Here is a 20,027-nt window from a genome sequence, read left to right on the forward strand (position 1 = left end):
CCCAGACCCTGAACCCACAGGAGCGCTTCTGTTTGTACGTGTCTGTCTTCCACACCTGAAATGAAGGCGGGAAACTGGTCTTTCTCCTTCGCCACCTTGTCTCCACGACCCAGAGAAACGTACACAGCGGCCAATATACCACCGTGACTACTTTCTTTTGGTCCTAAATTGAAGGACATCTGCTGAAACTTTCCAAGTCCATTCCACATCGACAAACTCCAACTGGGATCCTATCAACTGAGATTACGACTTCCGTAAACTAACGAAGAGTTCATATTACGTCATTTATCCACCGTGAAGTTCGTTATAAGCAAATACGAACACGCGGCCAACTTCAAGCCACTGCTGATTTTAGGCTAATTAAGAGCAGAAACGTCCTTGAGGGGCAAGCACTCCCGTCACCGATACCTGCTGGAGCTGAAGAGACGCTCGACAACACACACACACACACACACACACACACACACACACACCCCCCGTGGAACAATTCTCACACAAATAAATACCGCTTGTAAGTTAACTGTCCTGAAGAAGCGGGAAATACTAACCTGTATCGAAACCATCTGTAAAATCCAGCCCTAAAATCCGTTACTTAAGTTCCCGCTCGTTACAGAGTGACTTACGTGTGCCACATTTGGCGGCCGGCCGATCTGCTGAATGTCAGCATTATTCGTAATGTTTCTCAGCGTCCGCACCGCCGGACTCCAAGAAGCGATCATTTCTGATCTTTCAGAACTCTGCAGGTTCTGTCCCGAAGCCATTACGCTGCCCCGGACGTCGGGGGGTAAGACGCTGCCCGGAACGGGTGGCACGCTGGCACATAAGTTAATCAGGCCCGGCTCCTTTCCCGGGGGCAGTCTGCGTTTGGCCGCGGCTAACTGTGGCACTTCCGCTGGGGTCCAGTTTAAGTTTCGCTCCTGTTTCTCAGGCGATGAATCTGAAGAGTCGTCAAACATCAACTCCCCTTTGGGTTTTTCGGTGTTTGACTTGGGTGAGAACTGCTGGGCACCTGAAGGGGATCCTTCTCGAGAACTGGCACGGCTCGATTTCTCGTCGGTACTACCCTCATTGGGGGAATCCTGCTCCTCATTTTCTACCTCCTCCTCCTCCTCCTCCTCTTCCTCTTCTTCCTCTTCATAAATAATGAGGCGAGGATGGTAAAACGCTTCATCCTTTTTGGTTTTTTCAGATATGCAATCCAGGACCCAGTCGGGGGTAACGATTTTAATACTTGCTCTCTTTAAAGCACATTCGTATTTCTCCTGCAAGTAAAGAACAAACACACAAACACAGCTGTAAGTTTTACCAACTCTCCTAGAACCGTGTACTGAAAACGTCAGGACAGGGATGCAGCTGAAACGGTCGGCACTTGTGACTGCCGTTTCAGACACGGAAAAGCTTAAACTCCTTCCAGACGCACGACTAGAGCCAAAATGAACCATCGGTCTATGAACTCAGGACGGCCTCACCTGCAACAGTGGTCTTACAAGATTTTATTTTATTTAAAAAAAATTTTTTTTCGGGGCGCCTGGGTGGCGCAGTCGGTTAAGCGTCCGACTTCAGCCAGGTCACGATCTCGCGGTCCGTGAGTTCAAGCCCCGCGTCGGGCTCTGGGCTGATGGCTCAGAACCTGGAGCCTGTTTCCGATTCTGTGTCTCCCTCTCTCTCTGCCCCTCCCCCGTTCATGCTCTGTCTCTCTCTGTCCCAAAAATAAATAAACGTTGAAAAAAAAAAAAAAAATTAAAAAAAAAAAAATTTTTTTTCAAAGATCACTTATTTTTGAGAGACAGAGAAAGACAGAGTGTAAGTGGGGGAGGGGCAGAGAGAGACGGAGACACAGAATCCGAAGCAGCTCCGGGCTCTGAACTGTCAGCACAGAGCCCGATGTGGGTCTTGAACTCACAAACCGCGAGATCACGACCTGAGCCGAAGTCGGATGCTTACCTGAGCCACCCAGGCGCCCCTTAAAAGATTTTGTTTAAAGTTAACCTCTACAGATGGTATTTTAGAAAAAAGCACAGCTAGCAGTCCCACGGAAAATTCTCTCACGAACGAAATAAATAATCGCCACCTCGCTTAGTTTTTACCCACTGACAATCTGTACAAAGCCGTAATGGGGGCAGAGCTCCTTCAGGACATCGGGCACAGTCAGGGAGGGTGGCCGACTTTCCGTGGGGAGGCTTCCTCGACGAGGCGCCTAGTGTTAATCGAGCTCGCTCCACGGGAGACACAGAGGGTGCAGCACGTCTCTGACCTCGTGAGATTTACAACTTCGCTCTGGAGAGAACGTGACCACGAACAGGAATACAATGTGCAGCCGCCACTGAGCGAGGCGGGCACATGTACAAAAGGGTCCCACCAGTGTGAGCCGCACGACTCAGGGAAGGCCTCTGCTGCAAGGTGAGGCCGGGCAGGGGCGTGACAGCAGGCACGGGCACTGAGCAAAAAACGTAGGGCGCATGGAAAAGGTGTGCTCACAGGCAGGGGCCCCCTTGCAAGTCAGGGTGTAGAACGGCACAGATCGCAAAGGATAAAAGACATCAATGAAAGAGTCACATGATACAGGAGCTTTAAAATAAACAAGTCTGAGGGGCGCCTGGGTGGCTCAGTCAGTTAAGCGTCCGACTCCTGATCTCAGCTCTGGTCATGATCTCATTCACGGTTCCTGAGTTCGAGCCCCTCATCGGGCTCGGTGCCGACAGTGTGGAGTTGGCTTGGGATATTCTCTCTCTCTCTCCCTCCTCCCCCACTTCCGCTCTCAAAGTAAGTAAATAAACTAAAAAGAATAAATAAGCGAGTTTGTAACTATGGTTCGCTTAACTAACAGAATCTCCCCCCCCCCCCTTTCCAAAGCCTAGGGTAACAGCAGGTCTCTGGCAAACATGCTGAAGCCCCCACATTAAAATGCGTTTCCTGGCAAGGAGACCGAAGGTGGCACTCGCTGTTCACGGTCAGGGCAAGGGTGACCACGCAGACGACCGCCCTCAGGCCGGCGCTGGCCACAACGGCAGAGGAAGCCGGGACCCACCTCCTGGGAAAGAGTGAGACCCCCCCACGCGCCTCAGGGAGTTCACGCTGTTGCTTCTGAGGACGCTCTACTTCAAACCTTCTGAAAACGCAGTCACGGGAGGACACGCGTGAGTGACACGTGAGGCCAGAAGAGAAGCGGATGTAATCACCGCCATGCCGCTGAGACCCTTCCACCGTCCCCATCTGAGGGCACGGCTCCAACCATCTCTGTTATACAGATGCACGTGTGTTTCAAAGGTGGAGGGGGCACCACGGTGTCCCGGGGCACAAACACTCTAGGATGTGCTTTTCGCTTCATACGTCGCGAACAACCTCCCACGTCAACGTGTGCTTCTAGGCCGGCCCTTCTGCTCCTAACTTTCTGGGGTACACTTTCCAACCAACTCCAAAAGCGGAGACGCCCGTGCAATAAACCCCTGCACCCGTCACCCGGCTCCCGTAGCTGGCAACCGTCCGCCATCCCGCTTCACCTGTCTCCTCTGTGACGCTGCATCTCTGACGACCCCCGCCACCGTGACCCCCACTCAGCTGGGGGGCCCCCTCACACCCAGGCTTAACTCGTTTTAACCCCAGCACGCCATTTTGTTGCACAGTGATGTCAGGCAATCCCGTGGCCCCCGGATCACTGCTTAGTTATTTCTTGCATCATTCATTCTAGTAGTCTCTAACGTCTGGGGTTTTGTTACCATGAAAACCTGAAGTTAATTCTCGACACACATATCCTGAATCGCGGGGTCTGAGATGAACTCCCGGGTTCTGGTTATCAGAGTACGGAAAGCACTTTTAGGCTCCTGACCTCTAACTACACCCCCTCCTAAAAGGCTGTGCCACCAACTACGAACGGCTCTATCAACTGACCCACATGCCTGATAATACCCTGTTTTATTCCCGGCCGTGCGCTTGAACTCCTTGAAGCCACGCTGTGTGTGAAGCATGATTTAAGTCATGCGTTTTATTAAAATGGAAACGTTCTGAAACCCATGTGTCGAGCAGCACGTGGGAATACGGAATGCTGAACTCAGTCACACCACAGCGTGCACTAAGCACGGAAACTAAGCTGAGCCCGGGTGCTGTGCAGAAGTGCTCCATCACGACAGTGCACGCCTGAGACTAACACACCACCGTCCGCTCACTAAACCACGGAATTGAAATAAAAGCTTCAAAGAGTTAAAAAATCCCCTTCTTTATCCCCCAAATCATCCCGGAATATTTAACCATGAAATGCGAAACCAACCCTCCCACGTCGATACAGATGAGAACCCTCTGTAGCAGACTAGAGACTTGCAACTTCCTGACCGCCTGTCCCGGACGAGCCACAGGGCTGTCCTAGGAAAACAAGTCTGGACACACACCGAAGTATTATAAGCTACACAAATACGACCAGGTAACAAATCTGAGATTTCTACGTTATTTTCCAAGGTAGGAAGATGGTTTGCTGAAAATAATAAAACGTGACATTTTTTTTTTAAACTGTTAACAAACAGCAGAAGTAAAACTGGTGCCACGTGGTGCAGTCGCGGAGCATCTCGGACACCATGGAGAAACTCCACGCTTCGCACTGGGAGCCGCCGTGGTCGGCCGGAGTCGTCGTCTGCACGCCGGGCCGGCACTCATTGCAGGAGGGACCTGACTGTGTCCTAGGCAATTGACGCACAGCACTGTCACTCACGTGTCCTCTCCCTTCTCCCCGACAGGGAGTTTTTGTCACTGAAAGACACTCAGTTACTGCTTGAACAAAGGTGACCTAAGAACAAAGCAATGTCAGATGCCTTTGCCTGAGCTGACTTCCCAGCTAAATCATTCCAATTCTCGAACCCTCGCACGTACAAGTTACTAAATGCACGGACTCAGGGGTGCCTGGGTGGCTCACTCGGGTGAGCGTCCGACTTCGGCTCAGGTCGTGATCTCACGGCTCGTGGGTTCGAGCCCCACGTCAGGGTCTGTGCTGACAACTCAGAGCCTGGAGCCTGTTTCGGATTCTGTCTCCCTCTCTCTCTGTCTCTCCCCCACTCACACTCTCTCTCTCTCTTTCTCAAAAATAAACGAACATTAAAAAAAAAAATCTAAACGCACAGACTCGGGAGCCAACAGTGCGGCCCACGGGGTCCGGGTCGTGGCCAGTGGCGGGGGGCCGGCAGGTCCTCCGGCCACAGCAGGCATGGTCGCCCGCGAGGTCTGCGGCTGCCAGAGACCAGCCCTTCCCAGCAACAAGCACACTCCCGTTGTTCCGCCGATTCTGTTCTTAAGTCCCTTTCTTCTCCACTTGACTGAACATCTTAAAAATCCAGGAATACGAAAGGTGGTTTCGCTCTGCCGTTTAAACATGTTCTTTGTTCATAAAAATGCAAAACAAAAAAAAGGATTTGAAGAGACGCCGTTTATTTTTGAGTCTGACGTTCACACGTTGCCTCTTCAATGACAATGACTCTTCAGAAGTATTTGCCCATCTTTACAAAAGCTATACTTTGTTTCCCTTCAAGCTAGCCACCTACAATCAAATGATTTGCTCTTAGCCATAAATTATAAGATATTAATATGAAAAGAACCGTTATACTGTTTCACCAAAACATACTATATTTCTTAGAGTGTTATACCAAACGTGATTTTTTACTTCGAGAGACTTCAGAGTCACATCTTACATTTTCACAGAAACGCTTCTTCTCGGACCGCGTGGCTAAGTTACAACCACACCCACTGGCTCAACATGGCTCTTGTCAGGAGACCAGCGTGGCCACGGCACACGTTTCCAGATCGCCTCTGCTCAATGTCAAAGCCTCTGTGAAAGAGGAACCTCACACGCCACCCCTGCCCCCCCCACCCCCCACTCCCAGCCAGGGTACCCGTGGGAAGAACAGGATGGCAGCACGGATTCAGAAGCAGTTAAGAAAAACACAGGATACCGGCACGTGGAAAGTCAACTTGCCATAAACACACTCCTCTTGACTCTCAGAGTCATAAACCATCGTTCCTGGGAAGAGCAAAGTCTGGTTTCCAGAAAGCGATGGTCCTCAAACTCTCGTGAGCATCAGCACCACCGGGAGGGCCTCACCCAGGTTACCGGGCTCTGCACCTGCCCTCACCGGGTCCTGGTTCACGAGGTGTGGGGCGGGCTGCAGTCTGTGCTTCTCACAAACCCACAGGGGAGGCAGGTGCTGCTGACCGGGGGGCCCCACTTGGGAAACCAAAACTCTGTGGCCCCACCAGTGCTTAGAGACAAGAACCCCACGATTATCGAGATAAACGTACTTGTATCTATTCTAGATCATTAAAAAGGAAATGCCATTGGAAACTTCGCCAAACACGTTTACAAAGTTTTACTCAGCATAACGCCTTTTTAAAAATTGTGAAGAAGACTAAAAATACATACTTTCACAAATAAAAATGAACTAAACTTTTACTGAATTTGAAAGGAAACTCTAGAGACTCAAAAAACTTTCCCATTTTCTCCACAAAATAAACCCAAATTTCTTCGCATTTAGAGGTCACATCTGGCTCAGAGTAGAAACGATAATCATCTCGCATCGTCTGCGGAATGAAGCCAGGTCTAAGTCAGGTAAATGAACTGAATCGGCTTTTGTAAATGGAATCTAGCAATTAATCCAAGAGAAGCTCACAACCATCACTCGGCACCGGAAGTATTGAAGGGATGCGCGAAGAGGAAAACGTACGTGAAATGCTTACCCCCTTTGGTTCGGGGACCACCAGATGCGTGCATTTCTTGTTGAGGTGCAGCTGGCAGTTCCCCCCATAGAAAGTGAGCAAAGCCCACAGGGCGCTCCTGTCTTCAGACGACACCTGGGAAAGGAAGGGACACCGGGCTTCCGTCACACATTTCAGTCCGTGCAAGCGTGCTCATCGTCAAAGTACAAGGGGCATCTTAGCACCTACTGGCCTCCCTCGTCAAAGGAACTCACGTGGGGGGACTCACGGGGGAACACGTGAGCGCTCAGGTATCTGCTTGTCATGACAAACTTTCAGTTCCTATCGTGACTGCTTCGTGGACGTGATTTTTTTCACCCTGTCGCCAAATGAATGGAAAACACGTATCCACGCTCCAAAAAACGAAGGGAGGATTCTTGCAACTCAAGTGACGGGGAAGCAAGCAGAAGGAGGGAGCGCGTCACCGCGTCTGACAACCAGAGGCTCGAAAATGTCTGTGGGCAACAGCAGCACCCAAGTCACTAAGGAGCCCCTTCACCATTGAGGGCTAAATACTAATTAAGAAATGGAGGAATTCAAGAGACAACAAGTTACTTGGAGCTCAGGGAAAATCCTAAGTATTATCTAACACATCAAAGGAAATAAGGCAAGCGTGAAAGGGATCATTCTTATGCTTGCGTAACTGATGAAGTCAACTCCAGGCAGAGTGGCTCGTGTTGGAAAAGAGGCTTTCCCTGGAACAACAGAAACGGCTCCCCATTTACTGCCTGCCTCCCATGTGCCAGGAACTGTGCCAAATGCTTCGCACGCATTCCTAACCCCTATGACCGCCATGCAAAGTGGCAATCATGAAGCCCCCCCGCACAGATCAGGAAACAAACCTGCCAAAATTACAGCTAATCATCGGAAAAGCTGGCTTTTAAAACACAGGTGTGTCTAACCCCAGGCCTGCCTACATCTTCCTGCTGTTCTGTAACTTCTCTAAGGGCAATTACTCCCCAAAATAATTTCTAAAAAAGAAAATTTTAGAGTCTGAAAGACAAAAGAAGTAAGAAAAATAAAGGCGTGTAAATTAATTCTGACGTAATCATTTAACCGGGTCAATTTTTTTCCTTAATAATTTATTATAAATTGAGAGTTATGGTTAAGAATTCCGTTAGTCCTCAAGTTAGTTCTGTGTTACCAATAGCATGTTTTTAAAAACCGCCATTATCCAGCTTGCCAGAACTCCACTGTCTTACATCTACTACTTCCGTCCATTTTACAAATGTTTCCAGAACTTATTCTGCACTGCACACTCACTACTCTGTGGATACTAACAAGAACACACTAATCTCCTAAAATCACTTGGAAAGTCACTACTTTGTATCTCTTTAACGTGGTTAGCCACTGTCACATTTCAGAAGACTGGACCAGAAAACCGTTATTTTTCTACTAGAGGCTTTCGCAAAAACGTGGCTCTCCTGCAGCATTTGGAGAGGTGAGACTGACTCACGTGATAATCCAGGCTGCTCCGAGAGAGCAGCCCCTCTCTGTGCCTTCCTTGGGAAGATGTGCCTACAGGGAAGCACGTGCAGCCTGGGCTGTGCCGACCGCGGCGAGCCAGGCCCCGGGCCGGCGCCACAGGCCCGGGTCTCAACAGGGACAAGCCTATTGCTGGGGAACGGACATCAGGTGGGAGGGAGGGAGACCTGGAGCTGACACAGGGTCTCCAAAAACGAGCTCCGGGCCACCTGGAGACCTTCCACGAACCAGATCCTGCATCAGTGCACGTCTGGGCCAAGCGACTTCAAACAGCCACACCAGCTCACGTGTGTAATGCATCTCTTTGCACACCAACTAAGAATGCTCTTTCCACACCAAAATGTTAACAACAGCGCCCTAGCGGGGATGGAATTATGGGGACATTTTTGTTGTCATTTTTCTACTTTTCTGTATTTTCCAGATTTTCAAAAGCATTAATTTTGTAACTGGGGAAAAGGGTTTTTTGTTTTTTGTTTTTTTTTTAAAGCAACCTATGTAAACTACAGATCTTGTCATCTCGGCCAACGAAGCTCGGACATGATCTCAATACCCTAAGACCAAAAACCCAAACGCTTGAGTGGTGAGTCAGGTGCGGCCCCACACGCGCGTCCCATAGCACCGCCGCGTCTCAGGGACACTCCTCCGACACGCGAGGCTCTGGCTCCGTGTCCTGCCCAGCCTCAACGCCCACTCAGCTACCACTGGCCCTGGACCCCACGGCAGGCTGCACACACACCCACGTGCTGGCCACGCTCCGAAACCACATGCTCGCCCTCCCTACTATCCTGTCCTCTAAGGACGTGGAGCAGAGGACGGTCACCTCGTCCACGGCCCCCCCCCCCCGAATAAATGCCTCCTTCACCCCAGTCGGGAGCGCCTTCCCTTCTCGGTACAAGTAGGGCACTCCTCGGTTCTAGCCCCCAAATCTGTCCTTGTCCCCTCCTGAAAAAAACTACAATCTGAAGGCACGGTTAAAGATGAAGGCCTCGCTAGGATTCACCCCCTCAACCTCTCTGCCCTCTCTCGCAGGACCTAGTACAGCGCAAGGCACATGGGCAGGCAGTCAAGAAATACCTGTTGATTGAGATACAGAACGAAAGGGCTTTTATCTTCAGCCTTCAAGGCTGAAACCACAACCCTGGCCAGGCTCTCCGTCGCACTCTCGGCCTGTCCCCCGAAACCTACCCAGCACATCACAACGGAGGCCCAGCCTGCATCAATACCGGCTCAGGAGAAGGCAGATGGTGTGTGTGCTTCTCAACGTCTGCGGGCACAAGCTGCCTTCCCTACCTCTCCCTGGGAGAGTTCTGGAAGACTCCAACAAAGAGCTCCAGCCTGTATCAACACCCTGACGGGGAAAAGACAGAAGGTCACTGAGAGCCACCGAGCAAACGGTCCTTTCGCAAAGGCGGGGTCCTGTCTGGTGGGCGCGTGTGCGTGCAGTTGCGCCAAAGTTCAGCAAACGGTGTGGACGCCCGAAGAGTCTCTGCGTGGTGCGGATCCACCGTCGAGACGGCTCCCTCCGGGTACAGTTTCCACACCTCGCACCCACTTTTACACGCTTGTGTGTGCTACGACACGCGGCTGGTTCACAAGCGCGTCCTCCCTTGTGGACGGTGCGTTTGCTGAGGGGAGACATCCTATCTTAGTTTATTTTACACCCCCCATCGGCATTGCTCCCGTCACAAAAGTACTCATCTGGTATTTGTTAAACCAAAGTCCCTTAGCTACACGCTGTGCACGTGGTCTGTTAACACATCTTAAGCTGAATTAACATTTTTTAGCAACCAGAAAACATCAGTGTCCGCAGTGCACTCTTCTTAACTGGGGTGTCAGCAGGTGAGCTGCTATCATCCTTATTTGATCGAGCTTTCTACACTCAAAAGCAGAGCTTTTTACGATGTGATCCCGTCACACACTGGGGATTCCAATCCACCATCCTAAGTGATGGACGGCGTAGTAAGTGATCCATAAAGATCAAACTAACTCCAGATTCTGAGTTTTACTACCTAATGAGTTTGCTAAAAGGATAGAAAAAGACTGTCAAAGGTCCTTCTAAATTCAGTTGCCTGCCCACCACAGACGCAGCCACCCCCCGGCAACGTATTTCACACCTAGATAAAACTCTACGGGCTGGACCGCTTCCCAGACCACGTGACCAAGGGACCCTTGTTCACCTCTGCCCGTGCTCCCTACCACCTAGTTGTGGCTTCTTCCATGGGCTCTCCATTCTCCCCCTCCCTGCCCCTCTGCTGTCTTCTCAGCCCAGACCCTGAGGTCCGCATGGACCACTAGGCCTGCACGATGGCCACCAGACCAATCAGCAGTCCTGTGGCCCTGCCCAGCATTCTTACTCTCCTCCTCTCCTGAGTCACAGGCAGGACTGAGGGGACACCCGGAGCCATGCACAACTATCTGCTACAAATCAGCGCTCCCCTCCTTTACTTGGGGTGCTGCTGCTTCCCAGCAATAAAAACTGAGTCTGATTTCATGCCTGGTTTCTAAAAACAATTCCCTCTTCCTCCAATAGCATCTCTACGCTCAGATTTCTTCTCTGCAGAGCCCCTTTACTGCATGCTACCCAAGGCTCTGCTCCTGGCTACCTACCTTCTACGTTCCTCTGGAAGAAGCAAATTCTCTGCCCGTCACACACCCCCACATCCCCACATCTGGATAGCTAATCGACACCCCAAACTCAACGTGCTTCAAACCAGCTTCCCCAGCTTCCCTGAGGAACCAGGCTCCCGTTTCCTCTCTCCAGCAGTGATGCTGGCACTTCCCCCAGGCTCCTGGCCTGCTCGGACCCACAATTCACTGCGGAGGCAGCTCCAGGACCTGGCACATGGGCGCCCCGGGGCGCTGCCTTCTCCTCCTTCGTCCCAAGTGTGGCCACATCACCAGGCCCTGCCGATTCCCGTCCGGGCCTTGTATCCACAGCGCCATCCCGAATCCAAACCTCTGCCTCAAGTCCAAGATCACGCCCTCCCTCTGGCCCAAATTCCCATCCCCACCCCAGCCCCGTGTCCTGCTACAGCCCCCAGACCAGCTGCACCTGCCAAACTGCAAGGATTTTCGTCTGCTTGTCTGTGTTTTTCAAATGTCCTCATGTAAATATTTGTAATCCTAAATTAAATACTTAAGAAAAAAGGAAGGAGCATCCTACTGGCCACTCCAGGAAGCTCAAACTCCAACATCTGGGTCCGTTCCCGTGCTCTCCACCCCCACCCTCCCAAACGCTCTCTTTCCTCTGCACTCCGAGCGCACACCTTCCATCGGCAGCCAGCCTTGGCACCCTCGTCCGTCCTTCCATGTTGCTCTGCCAGGAACGCACTCCCCTATCCCACTTTTGCTCTAATTCTGCCCATTCTTTGGGGCCCCTCAGGTCTGACATCTCCCCTCCCCCAGGCTTCCTGACTAGGTCGTCCACACGGGTGACTGCTCTTGTGATCTCACGCACCGACACCAGGCCACCTGATCTAGCCCATCATACAGCAGGTGTTGTGTGTGCCTTAACCTTAGTGTTGTAGGTCTGATAATCTGTTACATACGTTTCAACCTTTGTTAAATGTAACCACTGGTGTTTTCTAAGACTAAAAGTGTTCTCTGATGCTAAACCCGTAGTTAATAAGGATCCCTATTAAATGAAGGTAGCAAAGACAAAAAGAGAGAATTTCATAACTTTAAAGGACTTCAGGAATTAACTAGATGCAAACACAAAAAAGTGACCCTAACTGAGCTTGCCTACTGTGCGGACAGGGAAGGGGTCAAACTGTGGCGGGGAGACCGCCAGATCGAAGGGGGAGCCTGGCCAGCCTGGTTGGGTGACTCCGGACCACAGAGGCGCATGGCTGTGAGCGATGCCCTCCCGGGTCACCCAGGGCTTCAAAGGCCCCTCCTTGAGGCTTCCACAGGGATGGGCGCCACCCTGCTCCTCACCCAAGTCATTGCGATGGGTCCGTGAGGGCATGGGGCAACGTCACGGTCAACCACACCTCTTCCTGTGCTCGTGCTGAACAGATTATTCTATGCAATTTCAAAATGAGTTCAAACAACACCAGCTGGACTTGTTACAATGGTTTGTTTTTTGTTTTGTTTTTTTTTTTTATAGTTTGAGGGATTTTAGCTGGGGGTGGAGGGCACAGAACACAATTTAAAATTACTGAATATCCATTTTCCTCACTACCTAGAATTTACCATGGCTAACGTTGGGTCCCTCCCTTCAGACATTTCTCGTATATATTCCTTGGCTAATGGAACATGCAATTACCTACGTCATGGCCTCCTCCCCACCCCCCCTTAAAGCACTGACCTCCTCTTTCCATGTTTTCATAAAGCACCACCGACACTGGCTATGTACTTACACTCCCGTGCAACTGCACACAACAGGTTTCTGAACCATTTCCAACAAGAGGGTGACCTGATTTTTTTCCCATTTTACCCTAGATATTCTACACGATGCTCTGCTCAGCGCCTTTATCTACCAACCTGCCCTTATTTCTGCCAACTTGGGATATGTTTCTAAACCTAAGAGAACCGGAGGGGAAAACAAAATGAGTTATTTTAGGGCTCCCGTCACTACCCAACTTGCGTAGAAAGCAGCCGCGCTGAACTGCATCCCCGCCAGCAGCGAGGGGAGGAGGGGAGCGCATCTGCAGGTGCACTGGCACGGCACACACGCGGCGTCAGGCCTGCGCACGCGGCCAGGCGCGCAGGGTCAAGCGCGAGAACTGAAGTTCTCACGCCGGTGCTAATAAATGTTCGTGTCCTGATGGCAAAGTGTGTCAAATGTTATGTCCCACTATTTGCGATTCCTCTTTACAAAAAGTTGTAACCTCATTTTTTTGCCTTATCTACTGAGGTTTTATTTTTCTTTGCCTTTAGGAGTGAATTTTTGCCATCTTAAATAATTTCACTTTTACTATTTTTTCACATTCAAATCTTACACCTTTGTAATCCTTTATGTTAGAAAGACCATTTCGCCCATTAAAACTTTAAATCTTAAGTCTAAGCAAGAATGTTTAAATAATTATAAACGTATCATAAGTTCACACTGAACATGCAGCTTAGTAGAGAGCTTCTTTAAAACTGGTTTACAAACAGGTCATAAATCTGAAAGTGTAAAAACTCAGAACTGCTATGTGTAAACAACACGAGACGAACGTAACCATGCTTACCTGGGAGAGGCAGGCAGTGATTCCAAAAAAGATCTGACACGACTCTGGAGAAAAACCATTCACTCTGTTTTATAGTTATTAAGATTCCACTGAAATGAGATTAGTGCAACCTGCATTTCACGAAGACGTGCTATTTGCCCACTGGGACGTGACCCACCCCACCCCCACCCTCCCACTCAGTCACGGAGCAAAGAGACTCAGATTGGCCAAACAGTAGAGGAGCCTCGAGAAGGAGCAGCGGACAGCAGAGACAACGGGAGGTTCCGTGAAACGCTTTCTAACTCAGCGCCTCCACCAACATCAAGAAAACGGGCCCAGTACACTCGCAGGGGAAAACATCTGACCTCCGAGGGCTGGCTCACTCCACACACACGTAAACACACACACACAGACACACACACACACACACACACATATCTATATACACACACGGCACAGCAATTACTTTAACAGCACATTCCAAAGTCTAGAGTTTATTTTAGAAGGAAACGTTAACGGAACTCCTGGGCTACGACAGAGAGAATCTTCCATAAAAGAACTTGGGTTCTAGTCTTGCTACCGCTGCTAACTTTACGAAGCTGGGCAAGACCAACTCTAAGCTTCGGTTTTCCTTTACTAAAACAAGAGTTAGAATATACATAATTCCCAACTCTCCCAGCTCTAACGCTCAGATTTTTAAAATTCATGCAAAAGAGCTGTGTGCCAGACATTGGGCATATGGCTCTACCCAAGGAGACATGACCTCAGGGCGCCAGTAACATACAGCCTATTCAAAGCCAACACGAGGACTTTTTTTGAAGAATCTGGAGTGTCCACAATTCAACATGGGTTACTAAAGTATTGCCCTGTTTTCCCAACAGGAATAAAGTATAGCTACTGAGGCAAGTGAGTGAAGAAAAACAGATCAAACTGAAAATCCTATTGTAATCTGGAAGTCTCCCACCAGCCCTGCTGAGAGATCTCATAATTGACGGGAGCCTGCCTGTCTGACTAACCTCTGCAGACCCCAACGTCATGCCTTCAGCCCCATTATCCAAGATCGGTTTCCATGCTCCTACCTGTAGCTCAAGCATTTTCTCCTTCCAAAGCCTTGGGGAAACATGAACAAAGGCAAATCTAGATTGTGCCGTCCAAAAGTCTTGGGGATCCTTTTACGTCCCTTCGAGCTGCGCTTGGACAGGCAGATAAGAACTCAAGGGGAGGACAGCTTCTTAAGGAATCTCGTGCAGAGAATAAGTGATCCACAACAGGAAGAATTAACCCCTCATCTTCAAAATTATCCCTCTGTCTCCCAGTCTTTTTTTTTTTTCACTTGTACTTAGAAAACAAAGACTCCCAAAACAGCAAAATGGGATGAAAACTAAAACAAAACACGAACTGATTTCCTTTAATTCTTCAGATTATGGGTGAAAAGCCTTAGAAGTTTTGAGTTGGAGTTGCTAGAGTTCTGCACATCCTCCAAGAACTGCTTATAGAGGGATGTTGTGTTGATTTGAGGCCACCTATATTTAATACATAGAGATTCCCTCCGTCTGCATCAGTTCAATAAAGTAAAAATGCATTCCCGGGACCCACCTGGCCAAGCTGCAAAACAAAACTGGATGAAAGACATCATCGTCTGCAATTTTAGCATCAGGGTACCAGGTACCCTGAAAAGGAGCACCACCACGATTAGGTGACGCGTGGAGTGACCCTCCAGGGAAGCTGCACACGGCCAGGGTGAAACAGAAGCCACGAGGCTCAGGACACAAGAGGGCAGCCCGACATCTCACCCAAGGCAGGGAGGACCGTGCTCTAAAGCCACACTCAGGAAATGCAGAAGCAGGGGACCATGCGTGGGAGGGAGCTCCCTGAGGGCAACAAGGACACCTTGTCGACCCCTTTAGTTTTGGTGCCCAGCCCATAGCAGATGCCAGCACGTGTGTTAAAGAAACCTTCTACCCAACGTAATCAAAAAGAATGGCAGCGCACATCAACGAAACTAGAAACGTTCTGATGTTCTCTTCCCCTATCCGTTCTTCAAGTAACTCATGATTTGGCCCACGCAGACTTACGAGTTTGGAAATAGTCCACCTAACTAGACATCACAAAAACTGTTCCAGAGACGAGAAGCTGAGGTCTAGAGAGGAGGCCTGCCCGAGATCAGAAAGCCCTGTCCTGGAACTGGAGCCTGGTCCCCGCAGCGGGCGGCCCTCCCTCTGGGGGTGGGGGTGGAGGTGGGGGTGAGACAAGGATCAGGTACAGAAAATCCGAATCAGAATGGAAAACACAAGAACAGAGGACACGGACACACACACACACACACACACACACACACACACAGGCCCAAACTAACGAACCCACTCAGTTACCATTTCAATCTTAAACCCAGAGTTGTCCTTTCCCTCGCCCCTTCCCCAAAAAGGATACGGCAGAAGAGCTCCACACTGAACGGACAATATCACCCAAGACGGCTGAAAAAGAAAATATGAACTCAAATCAAAAAATGCTTTCAATTTACAATCAAAATGACATTTCACCAGCCCTGCTCCTAGAAATTAAAGGCTTTGTTATAACTGATCACAAAGCACCCAGATTATGAGTATTCAAGTGGTAAAAATATCAAAGATTAGTTATTATTGCCCAAGCGAAAAAGCTCAATTACAGAACAAAGCACTACCACGTATTTTAAAAACTATTATGCCTATAAATGTAAATTCTAGGCACACACACTATTAATGCTTAAGCGTCAAGGTTAGCTGGGAACTGTCCTCAGACCCAAAGGGCTGGGGTCTGACAGCCAGGCCTACCCCCTCCCCATCCCAGGCACACTGGGCCCTCCCTGGCTTCCCTCTTCAATCCCGAACCCAACCAAGTCTAAGTTCATGAGTATTTTTAGTAATCTCCAGTAGATATAAATGCTGGTAAATCGTGAGAAGTATTTCTGTCTGGTAATTTTTTATGAATTCCATAATTCAGATTAATTATAAAACCTTAGTTTAATTACTACCTTTTTGGGTAACTTGTATTTTTGAAAATTTGTATTTCCACATTTTTAACATTACATTCACCTCCATAATACCCCATTTAGCCAGCTGAAACTTTCAGAAATTTCAACCAGCTGAAACATACACACAGACTTATTATTCGTGCATTAATTTATTCATCAAGTACTTATTGAGAATCTATTTTGTCCCAGAGATGGTACAAGGCACTGGGGATATAATAACAAAGAACAGGTATGCGGTCTTTGCTCTCACGCAACCTATATTCCAACCTAATGATCTCCAAACTAGTTTTGGCACGTACTAAGAACTTTAGAGGGACACCTGGGAGTCTCGGTCAGGTAAGCATCCGACTTCGGCTCAGGTCATGATCTCACTGCTCGTGGGTTCGAGCCCCATGTCAGGCTCTGTGCCGACAGGTCAGAGCCTGGAGCCCTCTTCAAGTTCTGTGTCTCCCTCTCTCTCTGCCCCTCCCCTGCTCGTGTGCTGTCTCTCTCTCTAAGTTAATAAACATTTAAAAAAAAAAAAAAAAAAAAAAGAACTTCAGAAAACAAAATACCCCTGTCGTTTTTCGGGTAACATCAATAATTTTTCAGCCTAAGTTTATAAAAGCGTGTCTTCTGTGAACAGGGTGTAGGAATACTGACCGTTCTGTAAAATAAAGATTGGCTCCGCTTGGAAAAATTATTTCATGATGATGTGATAATGTCACCACGCATTTTAAGTAACTTATTGGAGAAAGTGCACCAGGCTGAAAGCGAGCACTTATGCTCCTGCCCAGCACTTCACCCAGTGGGCCTTCACATTCTCTGACAATCCCGGGGAAACTCCAGTTCAGTTTAAGGGAGCTGGCCAGCGCCGGCAGCCAACACTGGCTTGGACTCTTCTACAGTGAGCGTCGCCACGTGAGCCAAGCTTCACGGTCCACGGTAGCACCCAGAGCCCCGCGGAGCCCTGCTTGCACGGCTGCGCACCAGGGCGGCTTTCGAGAAAGCAGCATTTCTAGTCATCCCATGGCGTGGCGTGGAGGGTTCCCAGAGCCCGGGGCGATGCGCTGTGACAGGACCTGGGCCGGTGAAGGCGTGACTCTTCCCAAGGACACTGGGACAGGTACCCCTTCCGACTATCGTGCGGCATACACCCTGGGCGGTGTCCCTTGGGGAACTGGGGGGCGGGGGAAGCATGGGTATTCCCACTTGAGGGTTGAGGGCCAGCCACCATCAAGTCCACGCAGAGCAGAATCACCCCCAGACCCTCATTCACATGAGTCTAGGACACACGAGTAACAATAAAGCAGAAACGGAGAACCGGAAAAGCATCGTAATAAGGAGCTCTTTATCCCAAAGGCAAGTAACACCGCATAAAAATAAGCCCACTGCTGGTCAGTGTTAACATTTCCAATGATGCCCTAAGGCCACTGAGAAAAATAAAAATATGTCCATTAAAAAAATTATTCCAAAAGTTTTGGTGCCTAAAGATGCAAGTTTTAAAGATCTATGCGATTCAAATATGTAAATGATAATCTGTCGCCGTGTATAAGGACGCCTCATTTTTAAAATGCACTTGTCAAATTTAGTATGTTAAAGGCCAAGGGATCTGGGCTTATGGAGCCAGGCCTCTGCCTCAGTCGGCTGAGCTCAGACTAAGAACTTGAGGGTCTACTGGCGTCATCGTGGCGGGGGGACACAGACTGCTGGGCCAGCTCTGACAAGCTCCATCATCCTGTCATGTGGCACCACAGTCCCTGGACAGGACAGGCGCGGCCACCAACGGCAAGTAGACTGGGGCGCTGGAGACAGGAGCGCCAGGAGTGCTAACGGTGTGCCTGGGGGCTCGTGCCAAACTACAGCCAAAAGGGGACGGGTGGGCCAGGGGCGTACTAAGCCGGACTGGCAAAATGGTGAGAGCCACAGAAGCTGGCTAATAGGCACTTTATGCAGCCTTATTACGGCCTGACTCTTCCAGAAATACAATGTGTAAAATAAAGAAGACTGCTTTTTTATCTCAGAACTGTACAGGGACTGATCGCCACTCAGAAACGTGACCTCGCAGCTGGCGACTCTGCCTGCAGAGACGGGGACAGGTCTACATTTCAGGGGTCACTTCACCGCGCCTCCACATACGGCAGCAGGTGACCTCCGCCTCCAGGGGGTTGTGCCCAGTATTTCCAAAGCGAATACGTGATCTTCACTTTCCCTTTTTTCCCCTTTACATTTCACTTCGGGGTACTTATATGTCAACACAAGTACACATTTGTGTATACGTGTTTTAAATTGTGGGACGCTCCTCTACGTATAAGTAAGGGGATAATAAAGGGGGTATTACAAAGCTCAAGAAGGGATTTGACCGTCACCAGATTTAAGACCCACTGCTCTAAATGACCTCAGCCCCCAGCACTGGTTAATACGGGGGCCCTTTTAAGGTTCACTCTGAAACCTACACAATCCATGTGAAGTCACTGTCACAAGGCAACCGAGAAAAAGAAAGTGTGCAGGGAAAGGGGCCAGAGACACGGTCCCCACAGCTAAGGAAGAATGGAAACAAACCAAAGACAAAAGCAGGATCCAAGGGAGGGAGGTGCCCGAGCCCACGGCCCAGGGCCTGTCGCAAGTCTGTGTGTCTTGCGAGGTGGGGTCAGGCGGACGGAGCAGGAAAGGTGCCGATACTCCGTCTTCACGAAGGACCTGGCCAGGCTGAAACGCACCGTCTAGTGCAGGGACGTGACCACTGTATTTCACTGCTGCAAATGAACAGTCGCTCGGACTTATACAGCCGTCTCTTGAGAGTCCGGTCTCTGAAAGGCTTCTCCTGAGACACAGATCTGTTCTCAGGTTTATTTTCAAAAATCAGATTTCTAAGCCTGAAAGGCAGTTTCAGAGCCTGGACACTGATGAGGTGCAGACCTCCCAGGGCCAGGCCGGCTTCTCTGTATCCCAGCCTCACTTAATGGCAATCCTTCCTGATTCTAGCCTCTCTTGTTACACGACAACTTTTATACTGATTTTAAAGCAAAGTGTTTGATGGCATAAAGAAGAAAAAAAATACGATAGTGGAATTAAACTATCTTAGGACGAATATACAATACCTCTGATTAGAAAAAAACTGAAGGACTAAAACTATACAATTGCATTTAACATCAGTCAACTCAACTACGGGCAACAAGAGAAGAGCACAGTGTGTAATCAGCAAACTCTGAACAACTCACCCACCCAGCTGAGGCCCCCACTTTTGAAAATAAACTAGCCAACGTCAGCTACGCAGCGGTACCAGTGACGGCCACCAGGTGGACAGCGTGACACATGGTCATCGCGACCACTGTCGGGGAGCAGTTGAACAGCACGGCAAAGGGGGGACGGGACTCCCTCCAACATGGCTGGCTGGAAGTTAAGGCCACCTGACACGGCGGGGATGGATTGTGACCCTGCTCCAGGAGTTACCTCCTGTCAGGACTCTGTCTGCCCCCTGAGACTGAGCACTTTCTCCCGAGTCCCCAGTGCCCGCTGATGACACACCCCCTTCCAAGGCACAGGTCCTTGGCGTAGAGAGCTCCAGGCAGAGTCGAGATGGGGCCACCCCACGGCAGGTGCATCCGCCGACCAATCTAGACCTAAGGGAAAGGGCCTTCTGCCGTGGTGGGTTACGAGCTGTCCAAAGA

General features: G+C 49.7%; 1 protein-coding gene across 4 annotated transcripts in view; it reads right to left on the reverse strand.

Annotated features, from left to right (window-relative positions):
- PAXIP1 (PAX interacting protein 1) overlaps nt 1-20,027 on the reverse strand; it is a 50,931-nt gene that overhangs the window by 26,215 nt on the left and 4,689 nt on the right. For 3 of the 4 annotated variants that reach the window (XR_006716669.1, XM_045496274.1, XM_045496276.1), the window contains exons 3-6: nt 15,798-15,841; nt 13,389-13,452; nt 6,712-6,825; nt 624-1,262 (exon numbers count right to left, since the gene is read on the reverse strand). Coding sequence is in view for 3 of the 4 variants with exons in the window: in XM_045496274.1 (XP_045352230.1) it covers nt 624-1,262; nt 6,712-6,825; nt 13,389-13,452; nt 15,798-15,841 (861 nt within the window). In the remaining variant the exon portion in view is untranslated. The remainder of the gene's footprint in view (nt 1-623; nt 1,263-6,711; nt 6,826-13,388; nt 13,453-15,797; nt 15,842-20,027) is intronic. The other variant, XM_045496275.1, reaches the window with a different exon arrangement.

Source organism: Leopardus geoffroyi, chromosome A2 (genome assembly GCF_018350155.1).
Source record: "Leopardus geoffroyi isolate Oge1 chromosome A2, O.geoffroyi_Oge1_pat1.0, whole genome shotgun sequence".
Lineage (NCBI taxonomy): Eukaryota > Metazoa > Chordata > Mammalia > Carnivora > Felidae > Leopardus > Leopardus geoffroyi.